The 16,689-nt window shown below is 39.1% G+C and overlaps 1 protein-coding gene and 1 long non-coding RNA gene across 7 annotated transcripts in view; one reads left to right on the forward strand and one right to left on the reverse strand.

Moving 5' to 3' along the window:
• Positions 1–2,530, forward strand: part of Rcor3 (REST corepressor 3) — a 50,427-nt gene extending 47,897 nt beyond the window's left edge. For all 5 annotated transcript variants that reach the window (XM_033762253.1, XM_033762252.1, XM_033762254.1 and 2 more), the window contains one exon: positions 1–2,530. In XM_033762253.1, the coding sequence (XP_033618144.1) occupies positions 1–258 (258 nt within the window). In that variant the 3' untranslated portion in view covers positions 259–2,530.
• Positions 2,134–16,683, reverse strand: LOC104854592. Of its 2 annotated transcripts, none has more exons than XR_778178.3 (5): positions 16,602–16,683; positions 15,952–16,043; positions 15,745–15,857; positions 15,036–15,265; positions 2,134–2,208 (listed from the first exon to the last, which is right to left on the reverse strand). It is a non-coding gene; the product is annotated as an uncharacterized LOC104854592 (long non-coding RNA). The 2 variants fall into 2 exon arrangements; XR_778179.3 differs by lacking the exon at positions 16,602–16,683 and adding an exon at positions 16,382–16,490.
• Between the last annotated feature and the right edge of the window lie 6 nt (positions 16,684–16,689).

Below are 16,689 nucleotides of genomic sequence, written 5' to 3' on the forward strand. Positions count from 1 at the left end.
CTGCACCAGCCTCCGCCGCTGCTTCGTCCGCCGCTGCCTGCCGCCCCTGCCCTTCACCGGCAGCCACCGCCTCTGCAGCAGCAGGCTCGGTTCATCCAGCCCCGGCCAACTCTAAATCAGCCTCCGCCGCCTCTCATTCGGCCTGCTAATTCGATGCCACCCCGTCTGAACCCAAGACCAGTGTTGTCCACGGTGGGTGGTCAGCAGCCACCGTCACTGATCGGGATTCAGACAGATGCACAGTCCTCACTGCACTAAAATTAAGTTGGACGGCGCTGCAGCAACTCCACCCCGCCATTGTGCCAGTGCTCATCTGACTGACGCGAGAGAGGAAAACAGGGCCCTTCTGGACACCGAGGCTGCGAAGTGATTCTGTGGCAGTGGACTCACATTAAGCCTTTCAGTTCACTGTACTGAAACATCACATGGCAGAAAGCTTCTCGGTTACCTTCCTTTTTAGAGTATGTGTTCACCAATGTGATCTCATAAAAGGAAAAAAAAATTTTAAGTATTCTGTATACTGAGGGTTTTTTGTTTTTACTATATTTATTTTATTGAGGTTCTTTATATTCCTGCCTCTTCATGGTCAAGGCTTTTAGTACACATTATTGACTTAGGAATTGTAAAAAACTCCTTCAGTTTTTTAAGTTAAGGATGTTTGGCCTTTTTCCTTTTATTTAATTAAAAAAACATTTTCCTATGTTAGGAGTGCAAGAATAAATAGCCTGCATTTCAGATTTTGATATGTGTTCATTTTATTCATATTTAAGAAATTATAGCTATATATCCCTTTTTTCAAAATACGTTGCTTTTTTTCTAAAGGAAATTTACTATATTCCTTTAAAAGAAAGCACTTTAATCAATTGCAAAGCAATTATATGAAACCACAAAGAATGTACTGAACCTACTAACCCTGTAACGTACAGTTTAGGGTCCTAGTACAAAGTCCTTATTTAAAGGTCATCTATCAGTATAAGAGTATTGGATAGTAATTTTACATACAAATGAGGACTTAATTTGCTGAAATATAATGTCTTTAAGTTCTTGGAAATGTAATTAATTTTGGAAAAAAATTTATGTTTCTAAATGCTATTTGCTTTTACTAGTAGTTGCCTACATTTGGAGACTTTAGAAGAGAATTATATTTTGTCAGATAGGTAGAGATGGTGGTTATGGAAACCTCTATTTACAGTACCCTTTTTGTGTTTAGGTTCTGAACTTAAAATTGCCTTCATGCTTATTAATGTAGTCTGCATTCAAAATGAAGGTGTTTTCTTGGTAAATCTCTGTTGTACTAGTCGGATGCATTTGTGTATTCCTTGCAGCCAGGCTGTACTCAAGGGTTTGGTTTAGGGTTAAATCACCATTATTCCATGAAATGAATGTAAGAATTTGTTTTGCATTATCTAAAAGTGTATCAGTATTTTGTCACAATTGTGCTGTTAACTAAAAAAAAGACTTCAAGTCTTCTGGATTTGATACATAATCATTAACACACCTGTGAGGAATATTTCCAAGTGATAGTATTTCAATAACATGTTACTGATGCTTTTGATACGATAATTTCATATTGGAATCATGACTGTGTGAGGGGCAGATTGCTTTGACTGCTGTGCTAGTGGGACATAGGCTAAATGTTTGCACATGCACATTCTCATCACACTTAGGACCGGTCACCATCACCTCACAGGCCCCAGTTTTGAGAGGTCGTGTGTTCCCACAGTATTGGGAAACTAGGCCCTTTCATTGGCTCTGTAGCCTTAAAGAGCTGTAGATCTAAATTCACTCAGTGGTGTCATATTCAAGTGTAGGCCACTTCATGAGGACACTGCATAGCCAAAACATTTCACAGGATAGGTCCTTTTCTTTCTCGTTGGATCATGTTAAATAGTTCCTCCCCTGGATTATAATCATAAAATTTAAATAAAATTCTTGACATTAAAGAACTTACACTTATTTTTACTTTAAAAGCCATGGGGGACAGTTCTATAAAAAGAAAATAGAGATTTTTAAAATGTTTAGATTGTCTTGTACATGTGCATTCTATACCTGGACAGCTTTTCTTGTCTTGTCTCGTCAGTAGACCTTCAGGATATGCCCATCAGGTTGGTCAGCACCAGCATCCGTCCAGCTCTTCAGGACATTGTGATTCGCTTAAAGTCCGTTCTGTCCCAGTCATGGGCCACGATGCTGTATCTGAGGGGTGTGCTGTAATTTCATTTACATGCATTAGATCACACAGTAGAAGTCTTAGCTTCATTAGTACTATTACACATGTATATAGTGAGATGTCTTTATTGTGTGCTTTGCATATTTTGTAAATACTTTGCACGTCATTATTTTTTTTTTTGTTTAAGCAGTGTTTGGCCTGGAAGAGTGATATGCTTGCTGCTTAATCAAAGGATTAAAGATTTAAAGATGTCTATGTCTTCTATTTTTATATAATTTCATGTTGTATGAAGAATTTAGGACCTCTTCACTGTGAAATTCTGAGTATTGATTTTTTTTATAAACAAAATCTAGAAATCTTTTAATGGCCATTTTCATTCTGAGGTTAATCATTTTTGAAAAATCTACACCAAAGTGTTTTTATTACATAAATCACATTGTTGATGCATCTGGTAAAATTAATGAGAAAACTTTTCTATATGATTTAGTTCCATTGTACTGAGTAAAAGTAAGTTATGATCAAAACTTGTTCTTAATAAGCTTACAATTGAGTAAAAGCTAAAATAAAGGTCAAAGAATGTAATACTCTGTTAATATGGACGTACAGTCCTTTTAGGAGTAGATGTAGGAAGCAGACCAAAAATGTGCTGTCCTTAATGTTTTTTCCCAGGTACTGGGGATTGAATTCAGGACCTTGCACTTACTTGCCAGGCAGGTGTGGCGCCACTAAGCTACATCCCCGGACCAGTGTCATTATTCTTTTTTAAAAAAAAATAAGTACTTGGTTGAAAGTATCAAGTTTAGTCATTACATTTATATTAATATAATTTTGTATTGTTGCCTCCAGTTATCAAAAGAATAATAGTCAATATTAATAACTGCCAACTACTTATATGGAGAATACCGAGCTCCCCCTATAAAGGATGATCTGACTCAGAACTCAAGCAGAATTTATCTTCCTTTTTGTGTGCTTTCACAAAATAAAGTGTACATTCTGACTACAAGAAATAGAAACCAAAATGTTTTAATTTTAGATCTTCTAGATTCCACCATGTATAAGAAGATAATACAGAACGGATTCGGGTGTCAAGTTTGAGAAACTTGCTATAGGAAAATACAAGAAACGCATTTCAATAGCAGGTCTGTGGGAGCACATGAACTGCTTTCTCTTAGAAAAACAGGTTGCATGTAACCCCCAACTTGCTAGTTTTTTTTCCACACTAGGCTAGGATCCCAGCTCTTATATTTGAGAGTCTCTTTGTGTTACATTGCTCAAGCAGGGCTCAGATGTATGACCCTCTGCCTGCTTTCCAGAGTGCTAGGACTGCAGATGTGGACCAGCACTCCCAGCCAAACTGAGCTTTGTCCTAACTGGATCCCTGCCTCAGCAGAGGGATGTTTTGCTGCACCGCATTTTAGTAGCGAGGAATGCAGTGTGTGTGTGTGTGTGTGTGTGTGTGTGTGTGTGTGTGTGCTTTTCTGCTCATCTCTGCTCTGTAGCTTTAAGGGAAAACAGTAAAGGCAAGAAATGATTGTTGAATTAAAGTGTTTCCCATCTGTCATTACCAGATTTAAAATAACTATTAATAAGGGATTGGGCCTTTACAGTATTTCTTAAATGTTCCTTCTTGAATGTTTCAGAATGCGTCAATGTTCCAGAAAGTTTTTGGCTTAAGAAAGATTAAATTTTTGTTTCGCATAATTTGATCTTATTTAAATATTTAAGGTGTAATTTCCAACATCTACCAAAATTCTGAATTATATGACAGAAGGTTATCTTTTTCAAGCAAACTCTGTATTGGTACATTTTAAATAGGCAAAAGGATAACATTCAACATAGAGAATTTGCACCTGTCCATGATATATCTTGCTTTTTTTTGCCATTCCCCTTTCCTCCGATCCCTCTTTCCCCTCCTTATTTACAAAAGCTTTGTTTCCATTTTCCCCTTCTATTCTTTTTTCTTTTCCTTTCCTTTCTCACGGTCCCTTCACTTGTTCCCTTTCTCACTTGAACATTTTCTTCCTTTTCCCAGTATCTATTACACATGTTGGTCCTTATTTCCACTTTTGGTTTCTCACACCAGAGAAACAATGCAGTATTTAAATGTGTGTCCAATTTATCTCACTTAAGAGTATGGTCTAAGGGTGCATCCTTTTAGCTAGAAATATCTCAGGCTTATCTATACTGGCAAAGTAGTGCTCCATTGTATTAAAATTTCAGTTGATGGGTGGGCTGTTCACAAGTTTTAGCTGTTAACAAGCTGTGTTAACTGTAAACATGGGTGTGCATATATTGCTGTGGTATGATGCTTTTCTTTTGGGAAGATATCATAAGAGGAATAGCTGGGTCAAATGGAGCCTCTGCTTTTAGTTTTTTGAGGAATCTCCACACTGATTTCCTCAGTGGTTGCACCAGTCTACACTCCCACCAACAGTGGAGAAGGTTCCTTTTCCCCCACAGCCTTGCCAGTATTTATTATTGATAGTTGTTCTTTCTGTAGTAAGATGGAATCTGTTTTAATTTGCATCTCAAATGACCAGTGATGTTGAACATGTTCTCATATATTTGCCATTTCTACTTCATCTGAGAAGTGTCTATTCATTTCAGATGCCCATTTTTTTGATTGGGTCTTTAAATTTGGGGTGTCTGATTTTTTAAAATTATTCTTATTACTATTACTTGCCACCTTTACATGAACTAGATTTTTGGTTATATAACAATCTGAAACAAACCAAAAAATTATATATAGTAAATGTGCCTTCCATACAGTGATTTTACCCTCAGGGCAGGAAATTTTTCAAGGGTTAGGGGGAATAGAGAAATAGATTAGAAGCAAGGTTGGAGGGCAAAGGAAGATAAAGCAAATTTTGCCAAACTGGTGAAGACAGGAAGGGATGAGAAGGAAATACAAGGAATAAAACAAAAACTAGAAATGATGATCACCCTTAGAAACAAAAAATCAAACAACAAAAGAAAAAAAGTCCACTTCAAGGTATATCTCTGCCATTGCTGGTAAACAAATTGGTCACACACATCCCAGATCCATAACGATTAATTCCAGCAAGCCAGCCATAGGTTTATAGTAGGGTAGTGGGTAATTTTAGCAAGCCAGTGCCTTTAGTTCTGAAGCTCAGGCTGGTTTCTGTGTGAGGCTGGAACTCAGCCTGCAACACTCCATGTACCTCCTACTGGCTTGAACTCAGCTCCCTGCCAGCTTAAACTTGGCTCCTTGATGTCCTGAGTTGAACTTGGTTCTGCCTCACCTTGATGGAGCTAGCCTGCAACTGCTCTGAGTTCCAAGTTCACTTGGCCCCTCTCCAAGAAAGCTACTGGCCAGTTGCCCCCTCCTGGGGGAGATCTGGATCCAAATAACTCACCATGGCAGTCTACTGTGTCCACTTTTCCATTCCACTGGTGTGTTTCTATGTGGAGGCCTCAGGGGTCACCAGTACTCACCGTGTGTCTACAGGTTCAAGCAGCCCCTCTCATGCAATGAGTCAGGGCTTACAGAAAGATCTGCTTGCTACCTTCTTTTTCTTGGTTGAAGTCTCGTTCTCCCCATGGGCTTCAGTTCTCAAGTCAGATGACCCATTTCCCTCGTCTTCATGTCTGGACACCAAATCTTGGAGAGGCTGTTTCTCTGCTGTTTGCCACGCCACCATCTTCCCAAAAGTCCTCAGAAGATTATCTCTTAAAGGTTCTATCTAGCTTACTTATCCAAACATCTCATTTGATGAGATTTGGCTTGAGGCCTTTACCCTAAGAACAGTGTTGTTATGTGGTTCTTCAACCCTTGCCAAGAGTTTGAAAACTTTCAGAATCATCAAGGAGCTTGTCATCTGGTTTAAATATATGCAAAATAGTTGCCTTTCTACCTTCAGGTTAGATGATTTCCAACTTCGCTGAAGAATTACTTCTCTGGATCTGTTTCCTTATCTGTATAGTGGGAAATGTTATAACCACCCTAATGTAGGGTAAGAAGTTTTTACGTGTGTTTCTCATATCACAGCTTTGGATATATTATGACATTTTTCAAAAATCTAGTGCAAATCAAGGAAAAAATGAATTGTAGTTCCAGATGACAGTTTCCATACATTTATTTTCTTCCCTCCCAAAATTTTACTGAAATGATAACATAGGTACGTAGACAGATAGGCAAATGGGTGAAAAATGTAGGGTGGAAACCCCAGAATGAAGCAACTTCCCAATTTCATAAAGACAAAATGGCAGAAAAGCAGGGCTATTGCAGAAAGACCCCGTAGTAACCTAAAATTACAAGAGGAGATATGGCAAAGTCTCTAGTGACTCCTGCCTTCTGGTAATCGTGCACTTGTGTATGGGTTAGATCTAGGGGCTTTTTTCCTAACCAACAGAACACACTTCTGTTAGGTTCAATGAGATCTGCGTGAGTCCTGTCTTACTAGCACACTACTGACTTTTCTATTTGCATGCCTTGAAAGAAGCTGACATGGAGCAGCCCACCCAGCTAGTCCCTGAGGCCAGCTTTATCCAGAAGCCAGCAAAGTACTCGGGCTGTCAATTCAGCAACCTGCCAGGAACTGAATGACACCAACAGCCGCGTGCTCTTGGAATGGAGCCTTTTTCAGTTGGGCTTTGAGATGGCCAGGGCACAGCCAACAACTTGCTTGCAGCTTAGGAGAAAACAGAGAACTCAACCAAGCTGTGTCCAGCTACTTCCTCACTCCAAATTCATGTGTGCCATTTTGAGCCACTAAGTTTTTGGATAATTTGTTATGCGGCAATAAAAAATTATGAATACATACCATCTTAACACTAAAAGAAAACTGGAGCATTTATATGTGTTCCTGACAAAGATTTCAAAGCAATACTAGGGCTAAAGAGCCAAAGGTGTCATTTTATAATGATAAAGTCAGTTGGAGAGTCCAGTTAGGATGGCAAGAATAGGCAAATCCACCATTACAGTGATTTCAGCAGCCATCTCAACAACTGATAGTATAAGCCAAAAAATCAGTAAGGGTCTTTGAAATCACCGTTAATCACCTTTACCTAATTGAAATTTATAGGTCACTCCACCCAAAGCAGAATAAATGTTCTATTTATGTGTATATATTTCCATGATAGATGGATTCTGTGCCATAAACAAGGTTTAATAATGGAAATGGATTCAAGTCATCCAAAGTATGTTCTCTTTGGATGAGTCAAAGAAATCTGGGAAATCTCTAATATTTAGATATTAAAAAATTTACAAATAACCCATGGGTCATAAAAGAAGTTTTAAGAGAAATTAGAAAATATTTTGTATGTATGTGAAAACAATATCAAAATCTATGGGACGCACCAATGCAGTGTTTGGAAATATATAACTTTAAACAGGGTTTATTTTTAAAAAGACTAGCCAGACAAGAGGAAAAAAAAAGCAGAAGGAAGGAAATAAAGATCACAGTTAAAGTAGCCAGGTGTGATAGTGCACGCCTATAATCCCAGCACTTGGGAGGCTGAAACAAGATTGCCTCAAGTACGAGGCTGTCTTGGGAGACATGGTGAGTTCAGGGTCAGCCTGAACTACAAAGGGAGACCCTGCCCCAAGCCCCCCACCAAAAATCACAGTTGAAGTAAATGAAATAGATGCTAGAAAAATAATACAAAAAAGCAGTAGTTGCTTTTTGAAAAGATAAAATAAAAAACAATGGTTACAAAGAATAATGAGGTGTGTGAAATGTTTACACAGTTATCAAAATCTGGATTGAAGAGGTCATCACCATCGACCTACCAAAATTTGAAGAACTGGAAAAGTGTTAGGAACACTTTATGCCAACAAGTCTGAAATGTTTAATGAAGTTGACAAGTTCTTATCAAAACTGCCTCAACAAGAAATAGAAAACCTGAACCAAATAATGAAATTGAATACATAACTAACATCTTCATACAGAAGTCCTGGCCCAGGATGAAATAGTTAGCTTATCCGTTATCTGTACTGATAAATTCTATCAAAGTCCTAAAAAGATAATACCAAGCCCACACAAAGTCTTTTGGAAAAATGCTTTTCTACTCAGTCTGTAAGATCACTAACAGTCTGACTCAAAGCCAGAATAACAAAATAAAACTTCAGACTAATATTCTTAATGAACAAAGATGCAAAGTGTTTGTTTGTTTGTTTGTTTTTCAATTGGGTGTAGTTAAGTACTTTGAGTGGCCTCAAACTCACTATGTAACCCAGGCTGGCCTCGAACTCAAGATGATCCTCCTACCTCAGCCTCCCTAGTGCTGAGATTATGGGTGTGCTTCACCATGCCTGGCTCAGGATTATAGCAAGTCCAATCCATCAACATCCAAAAAGGACTGCACAAAAAAGAGATTGAAGAGGATATAAGAAAATGGAAAGACATCCCTTGCTGCTGGATAGGAAGAATCAATATAGTGAAAACAGCCATACTTCCAAAACTGCTATATAGATTCAATGCAATACCTATTGAAATCCCAACAGTATATTTCACAGAACTAGAGAAAACAATCCAAAAAAAAATCATTTGGAATCAGAAGAGACCTACAATAGCAAAATCAATTCTAGGCAACAGAGTCATGGAAGAAAGTATCACAATCCCCAACTTGAAACTATACTACAAAGCCACTGTGATAAAAACAGCATGGTACTGGCAAAGAAACAGATGCAAGGATCAGAGGAACAGATTAGAAGATGCAGAAACAATTCCACACATACTCAGCTACCTCATCTTTGACAAAGGAGCCAAACACCCTCACTGGAGGAAAGATAGCCTCTTTAATAAATGGTGTTGGAAAAAATGGATTTTAACTTGTCAAAGATTAAAACTAGACCTGTATCTTTCACCATGCACTCAGCTAAAATCCAAGTGGATTAAAAATATAAACATTAAAACAGAAACACTAAACTTGCTGGAAGATAAATTAGGTAGAACTCTTGAAGATATTGGCATAGGAAAAGACTTTATGAACAAATCCTCAGTAGCACGGTAACTAGCAGAAAGAATCAACAACTGGAATCTCATCTTTTGAAAAAGTTTCTGCACTGCCAGAGAAATTACAAGCAGAGCTAAGAGACAACCCATAATGTGGGAAAAAATGTTTACCAGCTGTTCCTCAGACAAAGGTCTACAATCTAGAATATATAAAGAACTCAAAAAAATCAAACCCCCCAAAATATAAAGACCCAATTCAAAAACAGACATCTGAAATGAACAGACATTTCTCAGACAAAGAAGTAAGAGCAGCAAATAGACGTGAAAAAATGTTCACTATCACTGGTCATTCAAGAGATGCAGATGAAAACAACACTGAGATTCCATTTCACCCCAGAAAGAATGGCTGCTATCAAGAAATCAACCAATAACAAACGCTGGTGGGATTGCGGGGAGATAGGAACCCTTCTTCATTGCTGGTGGGAGTGTAGACTGGTGCAACCACTATGGAGATCAATATGGAGATACCTCAAAAAACTAGGACTAGAGGTTCCATTTGACCCAGGCATCCCTCTGCTGGGTATCTTCCCAAAAAGAATTAAAAGAATCATATCACAGTGATCTGTGTGCACCCATGTTTATAGCAGCACAGTTTGCAATAGCTAAAATTTGGAAACAGCCCAAATTGCCCATCAACTGGGGATTGGATAAAGAAGATGTGTTTTGTTTTGTTTTTATATAAAATGGAGTACTACTCAGCCATAAAGAACGAGAAACTAGAGATATCTATAGCTAAGTGGATGCACATTGAGACCATACTTAAGTGAAATTATTAAGTTATATATGTGTAAATATCAAATAGTTTCTTTGGTGTGAAAAACTAAAAGTGTAAATAAGGATCAAAATGTATAATTGATATTGTGTAATAGGAAGAAAAGGTCTAAAGGAGTAGGGAAAGTGGGAGGGGTAGGAGAAATGTAAAAAGAGAAAAGAAAAAAGATGTGAAAAGGAAAGACATGGAAACAGTGTCTTTGTAAGCAGGGAAGGGTGGGGGGGCTGAAGGGAGGGCTGGGAATGGGGGAAAATAAGAACCAAGATAAGTCATGTAAAGGTACAAGGTCCCATTGATGAATGTAACTGTATTGTATACTTAAAATATACCAATAAATTTAATAAATATTTTTAAGAAAGGACTGTACAATATTTTCCAGTGGAGTTTATACTAGGAGTGCATGCTTGGTTTAATATTTAGAAACCAATAATATAACGCGCCAGGATTTCCCCATACCAGCAGTATGGATATTTCAGATTAGATATTTGTTGCAAACTAAAGAATGTTTAGCAGAATCCTCTCTAATCACCAAATTTTCCCTTGCTAGTAGACAAAAATTTCTCCAGGCACTGTCAAATATCCCCTGGGGAGCAAAATACCCTAGTTGAGAATTACTGCAATACATCATATCAACAAAACAAAAAATAAAATTCATATGATTACGTTGAAACCCAACACACATGATTTTAAAAAGAACTCAGGAAACTAGAATTATACCAGAATTCCTTCAGTCTAGTAACAGGATTTATAAGAAGCCTGCAGTGCAGTGATGTTAAGACTTAAGCAAAAGCTTTCCCTAGGATTGGGACAAGGCAAGGATGTCTGCTCTCAGGAGTTCTATTCAGTATTTTACTAGAGGTTGTAGAGGCACAATACACCAAGAAAAATAAAGGCATACAGATTGGAAGGAGAGCTAAAATAAATTGTCTTTATTTGTGGAAGGCATGATCTTGCATGTAAAAATATCCTAAGAAAACTCCAAAAGCTTACTAGAATAATTACCAAGTTTAACAAAGTCACAAGATGTAACATAAAATCCATTGTATTTTTCTAATGTCAATGAATGATGTGAAAATATAAGGAGTAATGAAAAAATAAAGTGGATGCTTATTTTTAAAAACTTATTATAGTAAAGGACACATTGCCAAGAACAATGGTATGCTTTTGAATTAAGTATTTTGAGTAGTTTGAAGGGGATTAAGCAATGTGTCTTTTACTATAATTATATTTTGAACATTCACCATATTGTTTTATTGTCTCTTGTGAAATGTTTATGGGGAAGTCTGTCAAATAAAAAGATTATGGTGTATCTCATCCATCTTATTCACTGGCTTTGGCACCATGTGACTCCTGGCTTTCTCAAAGTCAAAATAACCATGAAAAGTAAATGTTTTGAAATGATTTAGGACATTGAGACAGACACATTGAAGACATTGAGGCAACCGTGACAAGGCAACTAAAAACTCACACAAGAAGACTTTCAGAATTGCTTCAGAAAGTGGCAAGAGGGCCGGGGATTTAGCTCAGTGGTTCTACTGCCTGCCTCGCAAGCGCAAGGACCAGAGTTCAATCCCTGGTACCAAAAACAACAACAACAACAACAACAAAATGAAAGTGGTAAGAATGATGTTTGACATGAGGGGAAGTATTTTGAGAGGATTAGAGGCAATGTATTTTTTAACATAATAAATTTTTTAAAATTTAAACATTTACCATATTTTATCACACTTTGTAGAATTAAATTTTTATTTATAATAAGTATCAAAAGGAATGAAATAGTTATGAATAAATTAAACAAAATGTTCACTGACACTTACAAAATTGCTGAGAAAAATTAAGCATCCACATAACTGAAAGGAAATACCATGTTCATGAATTGGAAGACTTATTGTGAAAATGCCAGTTCCCTTCAAACTGATTCATAGATTCAACTTAATCTCTATGAAAATCCTAGCAGGCTTATTTTCCACCAATTGATAAAATAATTTTATATGACAACATAAAGAACTAGACCAGGGGCCAGAAAACTTTTTCTATAAGTGGCCATATGCTAAATATTTTAGGCCTTGCAGTCCACAAAATCTCCATTGGAAATACTCCTCTCACCATTATATTTCAAAAATGCCACAGAAAATACATAAATGAACAGGCATAAGTATGTGTAAAGAAAATTTTATTCACAAAGATACCAATCCCTAACTTAGATTAGCCAAAACAGTTGTAAAACAACATTGGATCATTTGCTCTAACTGATTTCTATACTTGTTATATAGCTACAGTAATTAAGACAGTGTGATATTGCTCAAAAGATGGACATATAAGTCAATGGAAAAGAATAAGGAACCCAGAAGTAGATTCACACACACGATCAATTAATTTTTAATGAAGGTGCTAGAGTGGGTATCTAATATGCATAGAAACAAAACAAAACAACAACACTGCCTTGATCCTTATCTTACTCCATGTACAAAAATTAACTTGAAGCTGGTGTGGTGTGCACATCCATAATCACAGTACTCCGGATAACTGAGGGAAGTGGTCTAGAGGTTCAAACCCACCCTGGGAAACTTAGTGAGACCCTGTCCCAAATAAAAAGGCCTAGGGATATTAGTTCAATGTGAAGGCCCTAGGTTCAACCCCTAGCACCATCAAATCAAACAAACAAGAAACAAATCATAGACCTAAATATGAGAATAAAAACTACAAACTTCTAAAAAGCAAAATAAGTCACTCAAAATATCCATACTAGAAAAAACTGATAAATTGTATTTCATCAAAATCTCAAATTTTGCTTTTCAAAAATCACAGTTACAACAACGAAAGGGCAAACCACGGACCAGGAGAAAATATTTGCAAAACACATACTCGAGGGGAAAAAAAAATACAGTACAATACATCCAAAATATATAAAGAACTCTTAGAACTCACTGATAAAGAGGCCAGAAGAAGGAAGCAAAATATCTGGATGCACATTTGCCACAGAAGTCACACAAATGGAAGATAAGAGGAGGAAAAGATACATTGTGATTCAGAAAGGAAATAAGAAGTAGAACCACAGCAATGTCCTGGGTCTCCTTCAAGATTGGCTAAATTAAGACTGGCAGTAACAAATGTTGCCAAGAATGTGGAGAAACTGGAACACTTTCACATGCCTGGAACAAATGCAATACCATTAAGCCACTTTGGAAAACCATTTGGTGATTTCTAAATGATTAAATGTACATTTATAATATAATGAAAGTAATTTTACATATTTGTCTAAGAATAAATGAAAATATATGTGTACAAAAAACTTGGTATTCAAATGTCCTTGACAGCATTGTGAATATGATAGCTCCAAAGTAGAAACGATCCAATGTTCACCAGTCTGTGAATAAACATAATAGTGCACATTCACACAATGGCACACTAACTACACACTCCAATTAGGAAGAACACACTGCTGACATGCAACTAAGTAGATGGAGCTCAAAAACATTACTCTAATTGACACAGAATGCTACAGACTTATTTTTATAAATGTTCACCAAAATGCCAAACTGTAGAAACAGAAAGCAAATCTCTTGCCAGAGGCTGGGCTGCAGTGGGGATTGACCACAAAGGACATACACTGTGCATTCCATTCCAGTTACGGATACACAACTGTAGAATAACACTCTGGTTCATGAACACTTCTGTTTGCACACAATTCAGTTTGCAAACAAAAATGTTATGCAAAATTTTGCTTCTATTTGCAAACTCCACATGGATGACAAACGTGACCATGACCTTCTTCCCCACACAAACACAAATCCAGCTGGCTTCCTCCAAATCATAAAACAAGTAAATTCATAAACTGAGGCACCACTGTATATACTTACTAAAAATTCACTGATTGGGTGAATGTTATGTTATTGAAACTATAACTGCAAAGTTGTTTTAAAAGGGAGATCTGTATGGGGTCAGAGGAGATGTATAAGGGACACTGCTGCAGTTAGAGCCCGTTATTTGCCCAAAAAAAGTAGCACGGGACTCCCAGGGATGACTCCAGGTCATGAATACGGAGGAAGATCAGAGCAAAGACACTTGCACCTTGTCAGTCTTTCCCAGGACAGGCGCTCCCTGAGTTAGATCTTTCCTTCTTCGTGCTTCTGCCCTGTTTTCTATGACATGGGTGATGTGACTCGGGATTACGTGGGCATTGTTCAAAACCTCACCCCACCGAATAAGTACCATTCTAAAGAAGAAATGCCATAGCTATAATGAAGACATCAGGTCTAAATTTAGAACAATAGAACTCTAATTTCTTTAGCCAAAAACCTATGAGACAACCAAACCATGAACAGAGATGCAAATGATTAAGCAGGTGATCCCTGGAGCAAATACAAAAAGCATGTCCCAGGTGCAGTGTAGGTCTGCTCTTTAAATATGTTGCTGCCCAGGTGTGATGGCACATACCTATAATCATAGCACACTGGGTGGGGGAGGCAGAAGGATTGTAAGTTCCAGCCCAGTTTGGGCAATTTAGCAACATAACTAGACCCCACTTCAAAATAAAATTTAACCAAGGGGAGAAGAAACTAGAGATGTAGCTCAAAGCCAAGATCCTGGGTTCAATTCTCAGTATTGAAAAAAGAACAAAAGAACTGGTGCTGAACATACACGAAGTACCTAACAATAATGAGAAACAAGGTAGAACAAAAGAAACTTGAGTGTTTTTAGTTTTTGTTTTTATCCCAGCTGCTAGATACAGGCACACAGGCTCTGCTGGAAAAGCGGGTCTTAAATTTGCATCAGGGCAGGAGAAGCTCCCTGGCCCCTCAGTGCCCCTGCCTCTCCCCCGTGATGGTTAGCACGTAGGCAGAGCGGGGATAAAGGTCATCTGATGGAAGCACAGGGCCCACACATCATTGGGCCAGGAAGTGACAGAGAAAACCCGCAGACCCTGTGTGGTGAGTGAGGCAGCATTCTGCAGGTGCAGGCCCTCAGGTTTGCTCTCTGCCTGGGAGCGGTCTGCCGCACTGTCACACTTTCCACACGTTCTGCCACAAGCAAAGACTTTCCATTGTAACTTGTAATGGAAGCCAGAGGTGCAACCCAAGGCAAGAAGAGGATTCTTCCTCTTGTCTGATCTCACCAATCTCTAGTTGATGGAAAGTATGGCTCTTTGCTCCATTCAACCAGCTCACTAAGTGGAGCGCAGCGTCAGGACAGCCCGGGGAAGACAAGGCTTCCATCTGCTATTCCAGGAGGCGGCCTCCTTGCTCTCCATCAGCTCCCACTCTGACAGCTGGCTCAGGCACCACCAATTTATTTATCCAGTAAACCACGCAGCCGAAATCCACGCCTTTTGATGTCAGGGCCAATCTTATGGGACGGAGAAGAAACAGACAAAATGATCAGCTCTTTCTTTCTGCTTAAAAAGCTAGTAGTGCATTGTACAGTCCTCTCATTTCCCAGGGGAATTCGGTTTGACAATTGGATCTGTTTAATGTTAGACATTATGTTGAACTTAGTGTTAAATGTTTTCAAAATATTAAAACTCAAAATTTGTCTTCATCTTAAGACTGTTTGGTTTGAATTTACACCTAGCAAAATTCTGTAAGAGGCAAGGGAGTCCAATGGCCAAGAGCAGTAGAACCACAATCCTAGGTTCATCTCTCTCACCCTGAGTTTTGCACTGCGGGGCAAACTGTTCAGCACACAAATTGTCTCATCTACAAAATAGGGCTGTTAATGAAGTGGGTTTGTATGGATAAAATCCTGCACACCATACCTGCTACATAGTAACACTTAATAAATGTTAGTGATCACCTGCAAGTATTTAATGTTTATTTTATACGTACATTTACATCCTGTCCTTCCCATCCACTTTCGAGATAGTTGAGAAAAGAGGCCGTGTCTCCTTTGTCGGCTCGGCTGAGTCCCAACGTCTGTCCTCTCTATTCTTTCAGACATCCTGCCCACAAATCCAGGACAAGAGGGAAGTTGAAAATCTTGACTTCTAACCAGCACGCATCTAAAATTCCTCTCCCCGCAGCGTAGACTCCTACCTGAATCACAGCCAATGACAGTGCCAGGGCCCGAGCATTTCTGAACATGCGCACACAGACGGTGATGTGACCAGCTATACAGAAGACAGTTTCTGAAACACAGAAAGACATGGATATGCTGTGGGGGCAATGAGAAGAGAGGCAGGCAGGAGATAAGAAGAGATGACATGGGGGGCTCGATGAGGACCTGTGCCGAGCCAGGCGAACACGGAGGTGTCTCATTTACTTTTCACAAGAAGATGGTGAGCTGGAGCTAGGCTGGATTTCTGGCTCTTGTTGAGCAACAGGAGCCCAGGCGGACAGCAGGCGGGCAGCGAGAAGCAGCTGCTCCACTGGACCCCGAATCTATACTTAGTGCACCCCTGCCCCTCGTCCCTCCTCCTGACACCCCTCATCCTCCCTCCTGTTTCTGCTCGGCTCCCGTGCACACCTGCTCTCTCCCTGGAGACCTCAGAGCGGCCAAGTGCCTCTCCCGGTTGTCTGCCTGACAGGGCTAGAGCCGGAACGTGGAATCTACTGAACGAACGTGTTATGGGAACACGCGCTCTGGGAGAGACTGCGCTGTAAAACGCGAGCCCTGCATTTAGGAGTCGAGCTCCAGCACGGCCGTGGCTGGGTCTCGTCCCTCGTAGAATGACCTGCAGAGCTACCTGGCGGGCTCCACAGCTCCGACGCGGCGGGGGCGCGGCTGCAGCTCGGCGATGCCGACCAGCCCGGGGGCACCACCTGGAGGGGTTC

The sequence above is a fragment of the Fukomys damarensis genome, unplaced genomic scaffold (genome assembly GCF_012274545.1).
Source record: "Fukomys damarensis isolate Sample0158 unplaced genomic scaffold, DMR_v1.0_HiC HiC_scaffold_11, whole genome shotgun sequence".
Classification (NCBI taxonomy): domain Eukaryota; kingdom Metazoa; phylum Chordata; class Mammalia; order Rodentia; family Bathyergidae; genus Fukomys; species Fukomys damarensis.